General features: G+C 34.0%; 1 protein-coding gene across 1 annotated transcript; it reads right to left on the bottom strand.

Annotated features, from left to right (window-relative positions):
* Positions 1 to 5,671: 5,671 nt before the first annotated feature.
* Positions 5,672 to 21,769, bottom strand: LOC117339104 (eukaryotic peptide chain release factor subunit 1). Its single transcript, XM_033900484.1, has 11 exons — positions 21,432 to 21,769; positions 18,731 to 18,906; positions 17,042 to 17,181; positions 16,538 to 16,676; positions 16,141 to 16,331; positions 12,306 to 12,435; positions 11,787 to 11,942; positions 11,291 to 11,355; positions 10,515 to 10,587; positions 9,807 to 9,881; positions 5,672 to 9,424 (listed from the first exon to the last, which is right to left on the bottom strand). The coding sequence occupies exons 1-11, from the start codon at positions 21,527 to 21,529 to the stop codon at positions 9,339 to 9,341; spliced, it is 1,329 nt and encodes a 442-aa protein (XP_033756375.1). The 5' UTR covers positions 21,530 to 21,769; the 3' UTR covers positions 5,672 to 9,338.
* Positions 21,770 to 21,906: the final 137 nt, after the last annotated feature.

Raw genomic sequence — 21,906 nt, 5'->3', positions numbered from 1 at the left:
TATGAGTGTTTATATCATCACTGTAACTGTCAGAGCCATTTAGGAGTATATCAATATGAAAATATTCCTGCTTACGTAAAGAATTTATTAGAGTATCTCTATGCACAATATAGTTAGGGCATAAAAAGAAAAAATGATATGAAGTTTCAAGTCCAAATCCACAACTACAAACAGGCGATTCTATCAGGTGGTCTTTATAAAGATCATAATTTAATTGGCTTGCTACATTTCTCAACTGACACAAAAGTATGTTTTCATTTCTATTTCCTTTATATTTAAAGATTGAGGAAGTAGTATTTCTAATATCATTACCCGCCGATATCAAGTTTCGAAATTTTGAAATGGTTGGTGCATTTAATGTATCAAAATCAAGGTCATTAAACTCTCGTACCATGGAGGGAAAAAAACTATGAAAATAATTTTCAGAGTGACATAGTGGTGGGTTGAAAGCCCTGATGGTTCTTAAAGGGTAGTTCTGTTCATCAATATTATTTTTAAAAACGTTTACAATCTCAGTAAGATAGGAAGGTGTATCATTGTGTATTATTTTGTACATCAGCAGATATTTATGTTTCTTCCGTCTGGACTCCAATGTTTCCCATCCTAGCTCATTATACAATTTTTCATGTGAGGTTCCCCTACGTAGGCCAGTTATAATACGAGCAGCTTCAATTTGAATCGATTCTAATAAATTTTTACATTGCTGAGAGCAATTATCCCAGATCACATCAGCATAATCAAGTATAGGCCTAATAAAAGCAGTAAAAATAGTAGTAAGTGAGCTTCTATCAATTTTATATTTAAGATATTTAAAAATATTAAGACGTTTACAGGCTTTTTGGTAGATATTGTGAATATGATTATTCCATGTACCATCAGCTGAAAATAAAACACCAAGGTGACTATGTGAGTCATTATTTTCTATTGCTGTGTCAGCAAAAAATAGTGGTAAGTGTACAGTATTTCTTTTTCTGGTAAATAAAACTGATTTAGTTTTTGAGGGGTTAAATATAACATCCCATTGTTTTGCCCAAATATTGATAGTTTGTAGATCTTCATTTAGCAAGTCAGTAGCAATAATTTTATTATGATTATCAATAATGGCAAATAATGATGTATCATCTGCAAACAGTTTTATAGAATTATTAACATCATTAGTTATGTCATTTATATAAATAAGAAATAACAGAGGACCCAGTACTGAACCCTGAGGAACCCCTGCATTGACAGTACGGAAAGAAGAGTAATGTCCTTCAGTAATGACTCTTTGTTTTCTATCCTTTAAATAATTCCGAAACCATTCCAATAATTTCCCTGTAATTCCACATTTTTTTAGTTTATACAATAGCCCCTCATGCCAAACTCTATCAAATGCTTTGCTTATATCACAAAATATAAATTGTAACTCATTTCCTATATCTAAATTACTAGTGATAGTATGATAAATAGACAACAGTTGATTTACAGTAGAATCTTTTGGTGTAAAGCCAGATTGATGATTTGAAATGATATTATGTTGTTTGACAAAATTGTACAAATATTTAAATATTATCTTTTCACATAGTTTACTAAAGCAATTGGTAATTGATATTGGTCTATAATTAGTTGGTTCATTTCGGGTGCCATTACCCTTATAAATTGCATTAACATTTGCCATTTTCCAGTTATCTGGTATTTCCCCAGTCTGTAAGGTTTTATTAATAAGTAATTGTAAAGGTAGGATAATACTTGACTTGAGATTTTTCACAACCTTTGGTATAATTCCATCTGGACCAGATGGTTTATTTACATTTAACAAAGTTACTTGATCTTCCACATCCTGTTCTGATACATATATATTATCAAGTATAAAAGGTGTGTGATTTTCATCATTACTGGAAGTATCAAGATTTTGCAGATTATCAGAAGAGTTTGCGATAGAAGTAAAATAATTATTAAGTATCTCAGCTTTCTCAGTTGGATGATGTACTGTTCTGTGGTTATGTGTAAGTGGTGGTATTTGAGATTGTTTATTGTTAATTCCAGTGACTGACCTAGCAATTTTCCACCATTTATTGGGAGGTATTGACTTATTAGATAAAGAAGTTTGTAAGTGCTTAAAATAGTCATTTTTTGCATTACGAACCAGATCAATAACATAATTTCTTGATTGTTTATACTCAAGCCAGTGTTGTGGGTTATTGGTGTTTTTAGCTTTTTTATGTTTTCTATTCCTACGTCTCATTTCTAGCCTTATAGTGTTTGTCATCCAGGGTTTATCTCGTGGCCTTATTAGTACTGTTTTATGTGGTATGTAATTATCAACTAGTTCTGCTATAACATCAACAAGATATTGATTAAAATCATGAACATTCAAGTTATTGTCTAGTAAGTGCCAGTCAATATCATTTATTATGTTATTAATAGATTCATAGTCGGCTTCATCATAACGCCAGATAGTTTTATTATAACATGTATATTTAGTAGTAGTATATGATATTTGGAAGAATATTGGGGAATGGTCACTACAAAAAGGTGTGTCAACAGTTATACTTTTAATTAAATTGCAGTTGTTTGTTAAAACTACATCGATGGCTGTTGAGGTATTTTCAGTAATTCTAGTAGGTTGGGTATTCATACAATTCAAATTAAATTTTGCCAATAGTCGAGCAAAGTGAGATGTGGGTTGCATTGTAAGTGTGTCAACATTAATGTCACCAGTAATTATAATATCTAAGTTAGTGTCGCTAGCTAACTCTAGATTCTGATCTAAATTATTCCAGTATTCTACTCTTGATTCAGGCCTATATATACAGCATAGTAGGAATTTATGATGTTCAATTGAAACCTCTAACCATATTAGCTCAAGACCATCCCTTTCTAAATCCCTTCTTCTAGAAGTTTTAACTGTATTTTTAGCCCACCATCATCAGATGGTGGGCTATTCAAATCGCCCTGCGCCCGTGGTCCGTCGTCCGTCCGTCCGTAAACAATTCTTGTTATCGCTAATCCTCAGAAAGTACTGAAGGGATCTTTCTCAAATTTCATATGTAGGTTCCCCTTGGTGCCTAGTTATGCATATTGCATTTTGGGACCGATCGGAAAACAACATGGCCGACAGGCAGCCATCTTGGATTTTGACCATTGAAGTTTGTTATCGCTATTTCTGAGAAAGAGCTGAAGGGATCTTTCTCAAATTTCATATGTTGGTTTCCCTTGGTGCCTCGTTATGCATATTGCATTTTGGGACCGATCGGAAAACAACATGGCCGATAGGCAGCCATCTTGGATTTTGACAATTGAAGTTTGTTATCACTATTTCTAAGAAAGTACTGAAGGGATCTTTCTCAAATTTCATATGTGGGTTTCCCTTGGTGCCTAGTTATGCATATTGCATTTTGGGACCGATCGGAAAACAACATGGCCGACGGGCAGCCATCTTGGATTTTGACCATTGAAGTTTGTTATCGTTATTTCTGAGAAAGTACTGAAGGGATCTTTCTCAAATTTTATATGTAGGTTTCCCTTGGTGCCTAGTTATGCATATTGCATTTTGGGACCGATCGGAAAACAACATGGCCGACGGGCAGCCATCTTGGATTTTGACCATTGAAGTTTGTTATCGCTATTTCTAAGAAAGTACTGAAGGGATCTTTCTCAAATTTCATATGTAGGTTCCCCTTGGTGCCTAGTTATGCATATTGCATTTTGAGACCAATCGGAAAACAACATGGCCGACAGGCAGCCATCTTGGATTTTGACAATTGAAGATTGTTATCGCTATTTCTCAAAAAGCACAGAAGAGATCTTTCTCAAATTTCATATGTAGGTTCCCCTTAGTGCCTAGTTATGCATATTGCATTTTGAGACCGATCTGAAAACAACATGGCCGACAGGCAGCCATCTTGGATTTTGACAATTGAAGTTTGTTATCGCTATTTCTGTGAAAGTACTAAAGGGATCTTTTTCATATTTGTTATGTAGGTTCCCCTTGGTGCTTAGTTATGCATATAGCATTTTGAGACCAATCGGAAAACAACATGGCCGACAGGCAGCCATCTTGGATTTTGACCATTAAAGTTTGTTATTGCCATTTCTGAGAAAGTACTGAAGGGATCTTTCTCAAATTTCATATGTAGGTTCCCCTTGGTGCCTAGTAATGCATATCGCATTTTGGGACTGATCGGAAAACAACATGGCCGACAGGCAGCCATCTTGGATTTTGACCATAGAAGTTTGTTATCGCTATTTCTGAGAAAGTTCTGATTGGATCTTTCTCCAATTTCATATGTAGGTTCCCCTTGGTGCCTTGTTATGCATATTGCATTTTGAGACCAATCAGAAAACAACATGGCCGACAGGCAGCCATCTTGGATTTCGAAAATTGAAACTGGTTATCACTATTACTAAGAAACTAATGAAGGGATCTTCCTGAAATTTCATATGTAGGTTCCCCCAGGTGCCTAGTTATGCATATTGCATTTTGAGACCAATCGGAAAACAACATGGCCGACAAGCAGCCATCTTGGATTTTGACAATTGAAGTTTGTTATCACTATTTCTCAGAAAGCACTGAAGGAATCTTTCTCAAATTCCATATATATAGGTTCCCTTGGTGCCTAAATCTTAAATTTTATATATAGGTTTCCCTTGTTTGAAAAGTACTAGAGGTTTCTTCTGAGTTTACACAGATTAGTAAGACTTAGAAGAAGAGAAAAGTAGAGAAAAGATCAATCTGACATGGAACCTATAAAGAACATTCAATGGTGGGCGCCAAGATCCCTCTGGGATCTCTTGTTATAATATATCATTACACCTCCTCCAAAGCCAGTAAATCTATCTTTACGATGAGCATTATAAGAATCAATTTGGATATCTTCATCTAAAATTACATTAGTTAAATGGGTTTCAGTTAAACAAATGATATCGTAGGAATTCAGCTCTGCTTCTATTATATCAATCTTATTTCGCAGGGATCTAACATTTAGACAAGCTATTTTTATATTATGTGGGCCAGGGTTTTGTTCAACATTCATAGATAGTAATAACAACATTTCAGTTATGTTCAAAATAAATTCATCATTTATCCTCTTAAGTAGGAGATCGAAGTACAAATCACCTTGACCTTCTCTATGCGAGTTCCTTAAATATGTGATAACTCGCCCTATTTTACCAGTTAGCTTCACCTGACCAGCTACAGCCTTTCTGCCAGGAGTAGGGGGTGCTGTCAAATCAGCTTCTTAAATTCCTTTTTTTTTTTTTTTTTCTTTTTTTTTTTGCAGTGGGCGGTGCTCATCTGTGGTACAATAAGATACTTTCCGTGTCGGGTAGGTCAAATGTTAACCAGCATTAAGAACCTTCTCTAATCATGGAATACCGTGTCATTTTCAGCATCTCTGCTTTTTGAACAGTTCATAATTATAACCACCTTTATATAGATGATGAGTTTCAGATTCCGTCTCTTACGCATTAATGAAGACATCTCAGCAATATTATTTCAATAATCTGTTGTCAAGACTTCCAAATTATATAGATGGAAGTGCATTCTGTTGTCAGATATTATTTTTCTCTTTTTTTTTTGTCAATAAGGATTATGGCAGAAGATATCTAATCAAATGTACTAGGAGTAGGATTGCAAGGGTAAACATACTTAAAGTCTGCAATTTTCTGTGTGGCAAACAACAAGACAACATTTAGATTTAATTTGTTTTTATTTCTATTGTGGTTTCAAATATTTTGTTCCAAATATTGGAACAAAAGTTTCATCTAATATTTCCCTCTGAAAATTTTTCACTGTGCTTAAGTAACCTTGCATGGTTAAGTGGTACACACAAGCTAGCATAACTCAACAATTCCAAGTCTTATCTCAAATGTGATATTGGCATATCAAATTTTTATTTACCTTTTTTGAAAAATCTTTTATGCCCATATAATATATATATATGACAATTTCAATGTAATTTTCAAAGAAATACTTTAATATATTACGACAATAAACTTTGTTAAATCTTCTTTAACATGGCCAACACACTTGCACCGATCTGGCTATACCTGAATAAATCATATAGAGTTGTATGTCCCCATAAGGGTGCTATGCTCCTCAGATAATGAAGGGAGGTAGAGATGGTCCCACACTAGTGTGATGCCCATCCCCAACTGTGGATTAACAGTATGGAGAGTTTTACCAAATTGTTTGGTACACTTAGTTTTTCTAGTCTTCCGAGAACAGATTACAAGTCGCTATGGAAGACCAGTATCAAAACTTAATACTTGTGTCAAGTTTCAACAATTCATTTTTACATTTCATTTAAACAATTTATGTTTAAGAGACTAAAAGGAGCTCATGATTATTATGAGTATGATGTCAAAAAATGCAACAATTCATGCTGATATCACGAGAATTGTTTATGTTATCGAAACAATTGTTTATTTCACATCAACCTTATCTTATAATTTGCCTGGGACAGACAGATTTAACATTTTTGAACAAACATTAAAGAAAGTTATTATCTTACAATCTAACCATTTTGAGATGATGTTCAAAATGAAGTTTTAGGAGATGATAGTTTGGTGGATTCGGAGTAGTGAATACATGTACACCCTTATAAGGACTTGCGACATTAGTTGTACCGAATTTTATTGTGAGCGAGGATCCAAAGGTATCCGTCACATTTCATCACATTTCAATATTCAAACAAAAAAATAAACAAAACAAAACTATTAAGCTCAATATCTATAATTCCTGTATAACATGTACAATATGGTATACCCGGCATGGTAACAAGGACTCGCGGTGGAATCCTTTAGAATATAATCATTTGTTGGTAACTGTATAGAGAATATGTTAATATGTAACTTACAGGATACAATAAACATTTCATAATAGGTTAACCGTCAATCAATTTAATGTACATTTTCACAAACAAATCTGAAACAACACATTAATATTTCCCAGTACAAAACCCTATGTGTGCACTTCAAGGAATAGAAGCGAACACGGCCTATACCTGTACACTTCCCTTGTGAATTTTATAAACAAAAAATCTCATAATTATCGCGAATTGTATGACATTGGTCACACAACTCCCCAGATTCTTGTTATCTTGTGGGTCAAGGAATTCCACAAGTTTGTATCCCTAAGTCATGTGAATGCCTGCTAGAGTTGTGTCCCTTCTATTGACACACAACATCGCCAGTCTCTGTATGTATTATAGCATTATAACAGCAACAGAAAAATGGCATGTTTTATATATACGGAGCAGGATGTGAACATTAAGTTGGAACTGGCTTTAATAACCTGATAATTCCATTAGATTGATATCCACTTCATCACTCCGTTAAAAACACCAGTTATCGGTTTTAAACCGTACACACACAATGCCATTATCAAGAACATATTCCAAGTACAGACGGCCAGTCACTAGAAACACAATTGGGCTCTGTTTAAGAGACGGCCATTGATTAAATTCTTATTGGTATGAAAACCTGCCAGATATTAAATGCTATTAAAAAATATGTGTTATTTGTTTTAAACTGAGGTTTAGTTCCTTAAGGAATCTTGGGAAGTGTGCATTGTCAAGCAATGCAACCATTAATGCCACCTCAAATATTACAACTGGGCAAAGAAAATCAATGACTTCTAAAATCAGCACTATTATACAGTAATTTTAATTTTGAGACAATTTGTTCTGGTGATAAATTACAACAATTAACATATTATCATGATATTAATTCATCATTTATTTCAGTCCACCCCCCCCCCCCCCCCCCCCCCCAATTATTTTTTTTTTTTTACTGGATTTGAAAAGTTTGAAGTCCTGTAGGGGAACAATTCAATCTGCATACATTGTATACACAGAACTCTGGCTGCTTCACACTGACTGTAAATCATATCAGTATAAAAGCTAGTCTACAAGACAGGTGTACTTAGTACACAAAATGGTAAGAATATAGTGATCTGAACTTTGGAAAATAAATATACATATACCAAAATCAAAATACTCAAAAATGGATACACACTAGTGTTTTTTGTTTGTTTTCAATTCACAATTGAAATGAACAGACTTTAAAAATGTACAGTTTTACAAGTTCTGGAAGGAGCTTTGACTTATAAGTATAAGTCCATGGGCCAAAAATACCAAAATTTATCTTGGGTACCACCAAGCCCATCTCAAACATCCCAGAGATTATTTGAGGGTTGACATGAACAAGAAAGTTCCATCTGAGAGATTTATAAGAGTGCTGCATTTCTTTTTACACAATTCTTAACCTTTAATACAAACAATATCAAATGATAACTTACTTAGGACTATTATAGTAAAAATTTTAATATCTACAGTACAGGACGACGTAAGTTTTGTCAAACTCTCAACTAAAGTGATCTAATTCAAAGTTTTAAGACATTCTCTGTTGTCAACCATGCATGGAATTTATTCCTGGAGTCCTCCATAGGATATTTCTTTTACTGGAAAAACAAGATTATTTAGTTGAAACGGAATTCAAATTGTCAGATCGGAGAGCTCAGAGCTGTATTAACAGTCACTAGTTCTTAAAATGTGATCTTGTATAATAATATTTGATGATAGATTTTCTTAACCTTTCAAGTAGAATTCGCATAATAATCTGTTGAGGTAAATAATTTGGTCAAATAAACGGTTACAGACATACATAACTTAAGTAAGCGATCTATGTAAGATAATGTAAAATTGAAATGTACCATTTTAGAGACGACTGAACTGTACAAATCGAGTCTTGAAAAAAATTTAAAAAAAAAAAAAAAAAAAAAAATTATGTATGAAACTTTTATGAAGAAAAGTTGGGTTAAAACAGTTAAAATTTTAGTGACTGAATTGAAAATTGAAATGGTGTATGTTGTGGAGTGTAGATACAGTACCATATCCAGATCGGTATGTTTTAAACAGGAAAAAGGAACTGTTGAAATTTTCCCATACAATGCACATATAGATCTGTTATGAAGATGAAACAAGAGCATCGATCATGAAGATCATCCGAAGCATAACACAGTAAACTGACATTAATACTTGAAAGCTCCATCCAGACTTCAACCATTGTGAATGTCATTACGTGAAATCTGAGATACAATAGACAGTGCTGACCAGTAGGTATTGGCCAGATCATGTACAGCACGTTTAATACTTTTGCATTTTGTAAAATCTGAAAACACACTTTCTCTCCTGCAGTCACAAGTCAAAATGTCTCCACAGGAATTCGGCTTCAGAAAGTTGTGATATCCTCAAGCACTACAACAGTGATGAAGATTCTTCAGATATTTATGCATTTCTTTGTTAAAGGCCTTGAATGTGGACTGGCAACAGTTCTTGCGAGTTTAGTAACATTGTTTAATAGTCATCAAGATCAAAATCTTCATAGTCATCAAACGTAGGCGTGTTGAAGACTTGGAAGTCAACCTGATATCGTAAAATCCCTGAAAATAGAAAATAAGCCACTTAGTATTTTCAACAAAAATCATTATCTGCTAATCAATTCTACTGAGCTTCAATGCAGATGTATTCTTAACGAAAGAAATATGCTGGGCATTGCCCCTACCGCCCCCACCCCCAGCCCCCAAAATAGTAAGTGACATTGACCTTGACCCACACTTTATCTGTAGCTACTCATTAGGAATTTGGGATGGGATGCAGGAACATCACATAAAACCCTTTCATGAAAGTTGTGATATATCCAAAACTGTTTCAGAAACTAGAATGCTTGATATACTTATCTGATGAATTTGTATTCATACAATCAATCTGAAGTAGATACAGATATTTCTACATAGAATACAAAGACAAGCTTTGAATACTCACCTCCTATTCCACCAAACCCTCGGACAAACTGTGCACCTTCTTGGGATTTGTCTGTGATAATTTCTAATGTGGCACCTGTTGGCAAATAATTCACCGTTAATTCATAGTACGTCACAATGTCATATCGGATAGTTAGTTCTATTTAATTGTTCTCCAGATTTTAGAGATTTCTATAACCTAAAATTTTTGTTTTTCAGTTCAATATCTTTCAGCACTAATGTGTTTATTAGTTGTAAGAATCAAATGCCATGATGGAAGCAGCAGATGAATGTTGGGAGTCCAAAACAGGGCTCAAAGTGGCACCTATTTTAGTGGCCATGGTGCCTTAAATTCACCATTGGCGACCGGTTATTGACTTATAAGGCGCCTGCATGGCACCTAAATCTTTTTTTGTAAATTTGCGATTTGGTTAAGTCGCGAAGGTTGCAGTCCTTGCTAAATAACTTTCACAATCGAAAAAGTTACAGAGATGTTATACTGTACTGAAGAATTAAAAGATTTTTTTTAAAGTTAAGACAACTTGGCTAGCGACTAACTTTTCCAATTGGCGCCTAGATTTTATGACTTGGTAGCCAAATAGGCCACCTGGTAAAAATATCCACTTCGAGCCCTGCAAAATAGTATACCTGACAATATATATATATTGGCTCCAGGGATACACAATGCTATTTTGTTTGCTGTGAGAATTGTAGAAAACGTTTAACTTACCAAACTTCTTATAATTGTTTGCAAACCATTCCAGTAGAGGCATCTGTTCGGACAACTCTAACTCAACACCCGTCTGTTAAAACAGAATAAGACACATCACACAACACATCAATGCTATCATTTTAGATATCGACATTAAATTAATGGGTTTTTTGGTTTTTTTTTTTTTTTGCATAAATCAAATTGCTTTGACAGAATTAAGCCACATGTCTTTCTCAATCAGGGCCTAGTAGTTCAAAAGGTGATTAGGCTAATCAGAGTTTAACAACAATTTCAAAATCCTGATAAAATCATTTCTAGTAAAACTAACTTGACAAAATTTTATGAAACTACAACATTGACGTCAGTCATTTCCTATCTGCCTATTTTAAGGAATACATACACAGATTTTGAAATATATAATGAGAATTTCACTAATCAAGTGATTAAGCTAATCACATTTTGAACAACTGGGCCATGAAAGCTCACTGGATAACTATGATTTGCAAAACGTACGTTTTGTAGTTTCTTTTCTAAAAGGATGAGGCCAGCTAGACAAGATATTCCCTAACAAATTAACACAAAGTGAACAAATGAATATCAGAAATGTTTCTAGACAGTTCAGTAAAATTAAACAATTACAGGTAATTCTGTATGAACGATCTGTCCTGATTCGACACCTGGACCGAGACAACGTACACAGTACGTGTACAATTGCTATTTTAAAGTCCCCTCTGGTAGTACTTGTGGAGGGCAATCACAAGTTCTTTATCTAAAATTCTCTGATTATCACTTACATCTTTGTCGATAAAATACGTTTTATCTTTTTCTTGTTCTGGCTTCAGATGAAGAATGTTTTCAACTGGAAAATAAAATAAAAGTGCATGGATGTAAATACAGCAAAACTAGTCATTATTTTGTCATAAGATCAGAAATGAAGACTGAAAAGGTAATAATATACTTTTCATTTTGAACAATTGACAAACATTTCTCTTCTTTTAAAATGTGCATTTATTTTTAATTCAGTTTCGTTTCAGATATTGATAGGTGAACATTTTTGAAAGTGGTCCGAGACATAAAGAATAGCCACCGCAATACAAATACAGGTGAATAATTTGCAGGCCACAACAGAAAGTCAAACTGATTTCATTTTTTCTTCCTCCAAAATAACTACAGATAATTTCATGACGAAAGAAATTCTCAGTTTTTCTCATGAAAGATACTCAAGATATCTTGTTAAATCGTTGTAACTTTGAACATAGATTTTTGGTTGTGTTTATATTCACAATGTACCTTCTGTTTGGTGATTCTTCAAAACGTATCGTGTTATGTCCAGATTTTCCCAAACAATGAGGATATCCACTGCTCCCATTTCTAAAGCTCTTAGCGTATCGTCCACACCGAAACAATATTTCCCTGTGTCTTGTGAAATTTCATCAAAATATCTCCCTGGAATCAAGACGATACAAATTATTATGCAAATGAAAAATTATGACACACTAATAAAAGGATCAAGAATTTTTTTTTGTTTGTTACAAAGCTGGATACTTCATAGTGCTGACATATGTGTATATTAAATTCTGAAATATATCAAATTAATGACAAAAGAATTTTTAGTAGTCATTTTACCCGAGGAAACCAGGCTTCATGTTGAGATAGGAAAACTTTTTTTTCTGTTACAACTTCTAAAACATCTGTTAGCATTTATAAACAAGAGGTAAAAAAAATCTCAAAGAAGTTGTGCTTGTCATTGTCCATTAAATTCACAAATTGATGACATTCTTTACTTTTTTTTCTTCTTCAATGACTCACCTATGAGTTTCTTTTCCTGAATAAATTTAACGTTTGCTAATGCATCAGCTGCGAGTTCGATGGCCTGATTAAATCCGTTTTCTCCACCATACGATACATCAACTATTTTGATGATTTTTGCTTGCAGTCTCTGTCAAAACATAAAATATCTTGTTAACAAGTTTGTAATTTTATCTTAAACCTATTTTCACTCCTGTGAACAATAAGAATATTGAGAATGACACGATGAATTTTAGTTTTACAGTTACAACAAACATTTCAATAACTAAAGTCAGTGTACTAGTTTTATCAAGATATAAAGAAACTAAAGTGCACTTCTATTTCAGTTAAGCAAACCATGACCTTGTCATCATTTAGATATTTTATATTGGAGAAAACACCAGATTAATTTATGACATTATGCATTTTACAGAGGTAAATGATGTTCCAGGTATGCTTCTTATGGTTGATTTTCAAAAAGCTTTTGATTCAGTCTCATGGGAATATATTGACAAAACTCTCAAATTTTTTGGATTTGGGGAGGGTATTAGGCAATGGGTTCAAACTTTTCATGCTCGGGTTTCCTCAACTATTAATCAGGGTGGTAATCTATCAGATGATTTTTTTTAATATTAAACGCGGTTGTAGACAAGGGGATCCAATTGCACCATATATCTTCATACTTTGCGTAGAAATACTAGCGATTAGAATAAAAAATAACAAAAAGATATTAGGTATAAGCGTTGATAACATTCCGATACTTCTATCTCAGTATGCAGACGATACATCTCTTATTCTTGATGGATCTGAGAGCTCCTTGCTAGAATCTATTAAAGAATTAAACGATTTTGCACAAATATCTGGGCTCATGATCAATACACATAAAACACAAGTAATCTGGATTGGGAGTAAAAAATATAGTAATGAAACATATCTGCCTGATCTAAACCTACAATGGGGGAGGGAGAAATTTACACTGTTAGGAATAGATTTTAGTGTCAACCTACCGGTACATGAAATACCTAGACTTAATTTTGATAAAAAACTTATTAAACTAAAATCCATAATTAAAATTTGGAATAGAAGGATATTGACCCCTATAGGTAAAATACACATTATTAAATCCCTCCTTATTTCTCTGTTTAACCATTTGTTTATTTCACTCCCAAACCCCAGTAAGGCCTTTTTGAAACAACTCAATACCATTATTTTTAATTTCTTATGGAATGATAAAGCTGATAAGGTGAAGAGAAAAGTAATAACTAAGGAGTATTCAGAGGGTGGGTTAAAAATGATAAACGTCTACGCCTTTGTTGATTCCCTTAAACTAGGATGGTTAAAAAGATTACTCCATAATACATGTATAAGAAAATGGCAGGTTTTATTCAACAATCTGTTTAACTGGAACTATTGCATAAATTTTGGGATTGATTATATACGGTTATGTCAAAAACAATGTAAAAATGAATTCTGGGCCGATGTTTTCAAAGCTTGGGAAAGATTATTGACATCAGAAACTAATACGAAACATCAACAACTCTCTTTTCTAAAAAGTCCACTATGGCATAATCCACATATTAGTATTGGTGGACACTCTGTTTTCTATAAAGACTGGTTTAGGAAGGGTGTCCAAGTAGTTAATGATGTGTTAAAAGATTCGAATACTCTTTCTTTTCATACATTCAATGAATTTACTCAGAAATATAATATACGAACAAACTTTCTTAAATATCAGGGTGTTATTAATTCTATCCGTAAAAACTTCCATTTACAGGAGATCATAGATAAAGACCTGATATTACCATATATTCCACATAATATATGTTTATTTCTCAAATCACAACAGGACAATAAAATTATATATAAAAGTCTTTCAAAAAATACAGAAATTGCTACAGGAAAAAAAAAGTGGAATGAAGTGTTTGATTTTACAGATTCAACATGGGCAAATATCTTTTCCATACCTTTTAAAGTAACAAATAACTCAAAACTTCAGTGGTTTCAATTTAGAATCTTGCACAATATTTTAACTCTAAATTCAGTTCTTTTTAAAGCAAACATCGTTACAAGTCCATTGTGTACTTTTTGTAAATTTTACCCTGAAACAATAATTCATATTTTTTGGGAATGTGAAAAAGTTCAGTTCTTTTTGCAAAGTTTTGAATCACTTCTCGATGCACTAGTTATCCCGTTCACTTACAATAAAGAATCATTTATTTTTGGATTTTTGCCACCTGGAAAGTATAACAATATTGATAATGAAATTACCATGGTTATTAAGCATTACATATATAAAACTAGATGTTCCAGTAGCTCTTTAAATGTACATGCATTAATAAATGTAATTAAGGACCACCACAACCTGAAAAAATATATAGCATCATCAAAGGGAGTTTGTTTTCTTGAAAAGTTTAATCTGGATTGGAATAAATGGAAAAACATATTATCTATTTAAGACCTCTAAAAGCTTAAAAAGTGTTTATTTTCTGTTTTATCAATATGTATGTTTAGTTCTATTGATTTATGTGGGGTTTTTTTTGGGGGGGGGGGTTCCCCCCCCCCCCCCCCCCCCCCCCCCCCCCCCCCCCCCTCCTTTTTTGACCCTGACAGTCTGTCCCAGGACTCTTCATTTTTAAAATAAGTATTATGATATGTCAAATTATAGCATTTTTAATACTCTGTTACTAGGCCATAGTCTTATTTAGTATATCTTATATCCAGCTTTTACACTCAATTCAAATTTCATTACATTATAAGTCCCGCCTCTCTCTCTCTCTCTCTCTCTCTCTGTCTCTCTCTCATAAAAAAGCAACATATGAATGAGATTTAAGATCAATGTATTTGGATGATGATGATGATGATGATGATGTGTTTGGATGAAATATGATGATGATGCATGTGTTTTGATGATGATGATGATGATAATGTTTGTATTTGGATGAAATACGATGATGATGTGTTTGGACAATGATGATGATTATGATGAAGTGTTTGGATAATGATGATGTTGATGTGTTTTTTGGATGATGATGATGATGTGTCCGGATGAAAGATGATGATGTATTTGGATAATGATGATGATGTGTTTTTTGGATGATGATGATGATGATGATGATGATGATGATGATGATGATGTGTTTGGATGAAATATGATGATGATGCATGTGTTTTGTAATGATGATGATAATGTTTGTATTTGGATGAAATACGATGATGATGTGCTTGGACAATGATGATGATTATGATGAAGTGTTTGGTAAATGATGATGTTGATGTGTTTTTTGGATGATGATGATGATGTGTGCGGATGAAAGATGATGATGATGATGATGATGATGATGATGATGTATTTGGATAATGATGATGATGTGTTTTTTGGATGATGATGATGATGATGATGTATTTGGATAATGATGATGATGTGTTTTTGGATGATGATGATGTGTCCAGATGACATGATGATGATGATGATGTGTCCGGATGACATGATGATGATGTGTTTGCTGGATGATGATGAATGATGATGATGATGATGATGATGATGATGATGATGATGAACGGAAGGGAATTTGTTTGAATGAATTATTTTATTATGTACATCATATGTTGTTGATGAAAATGCTTCAAAAATAAAAAAATACAAAAAAAAATCATTTAGATATTTTGAAAATAATTGATAGATTTTTCATATGCACAATATGAATTTTTTTTTTATATATTTTTAGTTGCATTATGGGAAAATTTCCTAGAATCTTGTGTCAAAGTTACTAATTATGGGGAAATTTCCAGGAATCTTGAGTCAAAATACCACTACTGATAATTTTTTTAACAATTACAAGCACTACAGCAAACTTACAGGGTCGAACATATCTGACTGACTCAATTCTGTTTTGAAGTCTGCAGAACCGGCCAATACAAGGCCTGCGATGTTTGGTTTGTCATTTGTAATGAAGAGCGTCACAGCAACCTCAGCAACTTTTCGGACATAGTTGTGTCGTTTCTCCATACGGAGACGGGCAAAACGCAAGGCTGACTGTCCTCCTCTACCTGTTCACACAAATACATGTAACCATGTATAATTTTTTTTCCATTTTTATTATTACTTTTTCGATTTTTTTGGAATAGAAACAAAATACAAAACTATCAGCTCTAAAATGATGAAGATTTCAACAAAATTTTATCTGTATTCCGATACTACCCTTTTTATGCTATTCGAATTGTACATTTTTATTTAATAAGTTAGGGTGGCTTACCGTGCTTCTTGGGTAAATCAACTGTAAACTTGTGTAGGACCTCTCGTGTGTTTCCTGATAGCGTGCCAAACAGGGCACCGTTTCCATCCATAACAATGAACCCAAACTTGTTGTCATCTGCTAGTAGGGCTGTAAGGGCCTACAAAGTATTTCAAAAGGAATATTATTACCGGAGAACTAATAAAGTGACACATTTTGCAGATTTGAATTGAAAAATAAATTAATTGCTGTCACGCAGCTAATGTATTTGTCAACCCAATAATGTACATTAATTCCAATTTCTTACAGTATTTCGGCTTGTAAAAGTTAACCATTATGTAAATGGCTATTTGTACAAAAGTCTCCCCAAAAATCCATTAAGAGATTTATTGAATTTTAACAGATATGGCCATAACTTTTAATATGGGTACAATTTTTTTTGTGTGTGTGACATTCTTTAAGCTTCAAACTTCCTCATGAAATTCCCTAGCGCCTGCATACAATAAATTTCAAGAATTCACTTACCTCTGTATGAAATTTATTATCACAAAGATATAGGGATGTGTTGATAGGTCTGAAAGGTTCAAAGTCAATGTTGACTTTCTTTTCCTTTCCTTCGTCTGTCACAATGGTACCACAGTATATCACAAGGCCGTTCGGTGGAACTAGGGAAGTAATGGAATTGTGTTAACATTCAAAGTAGGTAAATTGTAATTATAATTGAACCCTGAAACCAAAAATAACATACTTTTAGAAGATCTAGACTTTGAAAAAGAACTGACACTATATTTTGTGAACATAGAGTATTGAAAACATTCTACAACATTTATCTTTTCTATTCTTTCCACTCCCTCTCTAGGTTAAAACTGAGTGATCTATAAATATATATATATATATATAGGGTCTAGTAAGTAATAACAACATTTGATGTATGATTTGTTATTTTACCAAATCACCTGTGACCTTTTGCCTGTATACAAACCTTTTTAGTATATGTTATTTTACCAAATCACCTGTGACATTTTGCCTGTATACCAACCTTTTTAGTATAATATGTAATTTTACCAAATCACCTGTGACCTTTTGCCTATATACCAACCTTTTTAGTATAATATGTAATTTTACCAAATCACTAGGGCTGTAACGATACTTTCCCTCACGATACGATACGCATCTCGATACAGGACCCACGATACGATATGTATCTCGATACATAAAATGATTTCACAAAATTACAAAACAATAAGATAATTTTTGCTTTCCAGAATTTAATGTTTAAATTTGTTTAGATCTTTAGACGTTTGTTTCCTGTTTCTTTCCCGTCAACCTTTTCGTATGGGAATCCAAATTGTCGCCAAACGGGCGACTTTAATGTTGCAGGTGGTGAGGCAAGTTTCCTCCTCTCGGCCATGTTGCTTTTTGTAGTAGGTTTAGAGAGCGCGCAAAGGGCGACAACTTGTTTATAGTAAGTAATTTAAGGTATCGCAATACTAAGTTTACGTATCGTGTATCGTATCGCGGTTATGAACGACGACATTTATCGTAGTATTGATATATCGCTACAGCCCTACAAATCACCTGTGACTTTTTATCGGTATATCAACCTTTTTAGTATAATATGTAATTTTACCAAATCACCTGTGACTTTTTGCCGGTATATACCAACCTTTTTAGTATAATATGTAATTTTACCAAATCACCTGTGACTTTTTGCCGGTATATACCAACCTTTTTAGTATAATTTGTAATTTTACCAAATCACCCATGACTTTTTGCCGGTATATACCAACCTTTTTAGTATAATAGTATAATATGTAATTTTACCAAATCACCTGTGACTTTTTGTCGGTATATCAACCTTTTTAGTATAATTTGTAATTTTACCAAATCACCCATGACTTTTTGCAGGTATACCAACCTTTGCTGTATAATTTGTAATTTTACCTCAAATCACCTGTGACTTTTTGTCGGTACACCAACCTGTGTTGTATAATTTGTAATTTTACCAAATCACTGTGACTTTTCGTCTGTATACCAACTTGTGTTGTATAATTTATAATTTTACCAATGACTTTTTTGTCGATATACCAACACATGCTGTATAATTTGTAATTTTACCAAATCACCTGTGAATTTTTGTCAGTATATACCAACCTTTTTAGTATAATTTGTAATTTTACTAAATCACCCATGACTTTTTGCCGGTATACCAACCTTTGTTGTATAATTTGAGTCGTTGCTGTACTGAGGTAATGGCTCCGAGCACAGATAACCTGTTGACTCTACTCTTGATGTTGGATGCCGTGCCAAATTCATCAGCCAACATCTTGGACACCCGAGATATCTGGTCTTTAGGTGGAATGATCAAGGAAATCATACTGGTGCCATTTCTGTAAAGAAAAATAATTTATAATCATAAATATACATTTTTTTCGTTTATTTTGTTTGAACGTCCTATTAATAGCCAGGGTCATTTATGGAGGTGCCAGGTTTTGGAGGTAAAGGAAAGCCGGAGTACCCATAGAAAAACCACCGGCCTACGGTCAGTACCTGGCAACTGCCCCACGTAGGTTTTGAACTCGCAACCGAGAGGCGGAGGGCTAGTGATAAAGTGTCGGGACACCTTAACCACTCGGCCACCGTGGCCCCTATAAATATACAACTCAATTCCCAAAAATATATCTCCCAAAGGGAAGCATCAATATATAAATATCACAAAAAATGAGATGTACTTTTTTGTGATATACAAATCAAAATTTATCAATTATCATGATATAAGAAACTTCCTGAATACCGCAATCAATAAATATCAGATCCTAGAACAGTAACAATGAACTAAGTGGGGTTTCTAGAAACTTTATCTTCTAACTTTAAATGCCTTTCCTTGATCAAATGGGGGAAAATGTATCCGAGTGTTACCTGCCCAAACATGCAGTTCTTTCCTCTCAAATTAAGACCCTTTGTGCGATTCTATCCAGACCCAACTTATGTGATTAGTATAAGCTGAAATTTTACCGGTTTCACAATTGTAAACACTGTAGAATGATTCACAATACCTATGCTAGTGTAACAGGAAAGAGAGTAGTGTGCCTCCACCGGGGATCGCACCAGCGACCGTCGACTTACTGGTTTGCCACTCTTCTGACTGAGCTAAAGGGAAATTGATCCCCCTAGCAAGAAGCTAGAAGGCGACCATATCACTATGTACAATTAAAACCTGCCACACTACTCTCCCTTTCAAATATGTTCCTGAATACACAACCCAGGTAAGGTTCTATCTTCAACGAAGCCCCTCATTCTTCTATATCTTACACTTGCAGTGGTCAACGGCACCAAATGTAACGGGAACAAGATTAGTGTGCCTCCATCGTGTGTCGAACAAGTGACCGTCGACCGCTCTACGGACTGAGCTAAAGGGAAATTCCCCCTAGCGCGAAGCTAGAAGACGATGATATCTCTATGTACAATTAAAACCTGCAACACTTAACTGATCATGAATATCTGATGATTTATTTATCTGTCAGGTCAATTTTATCGGGGTTACAGGAACATGTTGGGAAGGATAGGGGAAACGTTACTATCGAGTGCCCAAAAAGGAATCAAACCCATGTCTTCGGTGTGATAATCTGCGGCTCTACCAAAACTTACACAAAATGATCTAGATGCATATAGGGAGGTACGGACAAAAGCCCCCCCGGACATTAGCCCCTAGGACAAAAGCTTTTGTTTGTTGGTTTGTTTTTGTTTAACGTCCTATTTACAGCCAGGGTCATTTAAGGACGTGCCAGGTTTTGGAGGTGGAGGAAAGCCGGAGTACCCGGAGAAAAACCACCGGCATACGGTCAGTACCTGGCAAGTGCCCCACATAGGTTTCGAACTCGCAACCCAGTGGTGGAGGGCTAGTGTTAAAGTGTCGGTACACCTTAACCACTCGGCCACTGCGGCCCCTAGGACAAAAGCCCCTTCACACTAATCAAAAAGTGGACAAAAGCCCCTTCATAAAAAAAAAAAATGATATTTATTTTTTTATTGATTTTTAATTGCTACATATATACATATGTCATCAGTGGCTTCGGCAAAAGCCCCTTCATAAAAAAAATGATATTTATTTTTTTATGATTTTTAAATGCTACATATACATAACATATGTCATCAGTGGCTTCGGCAATGTAAACAACCGGTTCCAACAACAACTACTTGAACTGTTACATAAACAATAAGCTGTTACACAGGTGTTTGGTAGGTTTTTCATTGATGTTGTATTTTCCTGGAAAGAAATATATCATTAATGGCTTCATTGTTTCTTTGACTTTAATCATTCCTAAAATTGAATTTTTCTTATTACAAGGCATTTCTTTAATTATCAATATTTGCAGTATATTAGGAAGTCAAAAATTATGTGTAATCAGTAAAAATTTGTTCATCATGGAGAGTTTTCCTGAAATTTTTAGCTTACTTAATAATATAAAGTTTGAAAAAATAAATTATGATGTTTAACCACAGACATATAAAGGACACCAAAGGCAATGCAAAGTGACTGTATATATCAATGTAAGACATAAATCTGATCACTTTATGTTAAAACTTCCCAAAACTGTCCTCAAAATAAATATTTAATTGTTTTTGAAACCAAAATGTTGTCGTGGGTATAGATAATCAAGAGGCGTTTTTTTTTTTGGAATTAAAAATAATGAAAATCATTATAAGGTTTTACAATGTACAATGATCATGAGTTAGCGGTCGACATCACATACTTTCAAATAAATTGTTATTGTTATCAATAGATTGACAAATTTTCCGAGATATAAATTTGTTAATACAACGCACTTGAAACACGATGACACGTTTAACTTCACGGTGTATTCAATATTCAGATAAGGTGTATACTTCATGACAGACGATATAAACCAATTACCCTCTCGCTGCTTCTAGACTTTTTATCAGCTTTTTTATCTTCCATATTTCTACGTTTCTATCCGCACTGCTTTCTCCATCTGTACCGTTCGATGCCATCTCTGTTGGCTTAGAAAACTTCCCCGATGATCTGCCGTATGGCGGGAATAATCACTGAAACTCGCCTCTTAAACACTAGATCTCAAGTCCTCAGGTATAGTTTTGATCTACTGTAGTACTTAAAGCCTTTCTAAGTGATATTTTTCTGTTTATGTTCGTAAGAACCCGAAATAGAACTTTTTGTCGAGTGATTGTGCAATCAAAGCCGTGGGTTCCTTCTTCGCCATTGACCATGTGAAATTTCTGACGTCAAAGGCAGTTCGGGCTAGGCGAGTTGCGAATTTCTTTGGATAATAATATAAATCGTACATTAATTTCAAATTTGATTGATTCATTTTACTTAATGAGTTTCATACATAAAATGGGTAAACGTAAGC

The sequence above is a fragment of the Pecten maximus genome, chromosome 12, assembly GCF_902652985.1.
Source record: "Pecten maximus chromosome 12, xPecMax1.1, whole genome shotgun sequence".
Classification (NCBI taxonomy): Eukaryota; Metazoa; Mollusca; class Bivalvia; order Pectinida; family Pectinidae; genus Pecten; species Pecten maximus.
Note: the sequence above shows the minus strand (reverse complement) of the source record. Positions and strands in the feature narration are given on the sequence as shown.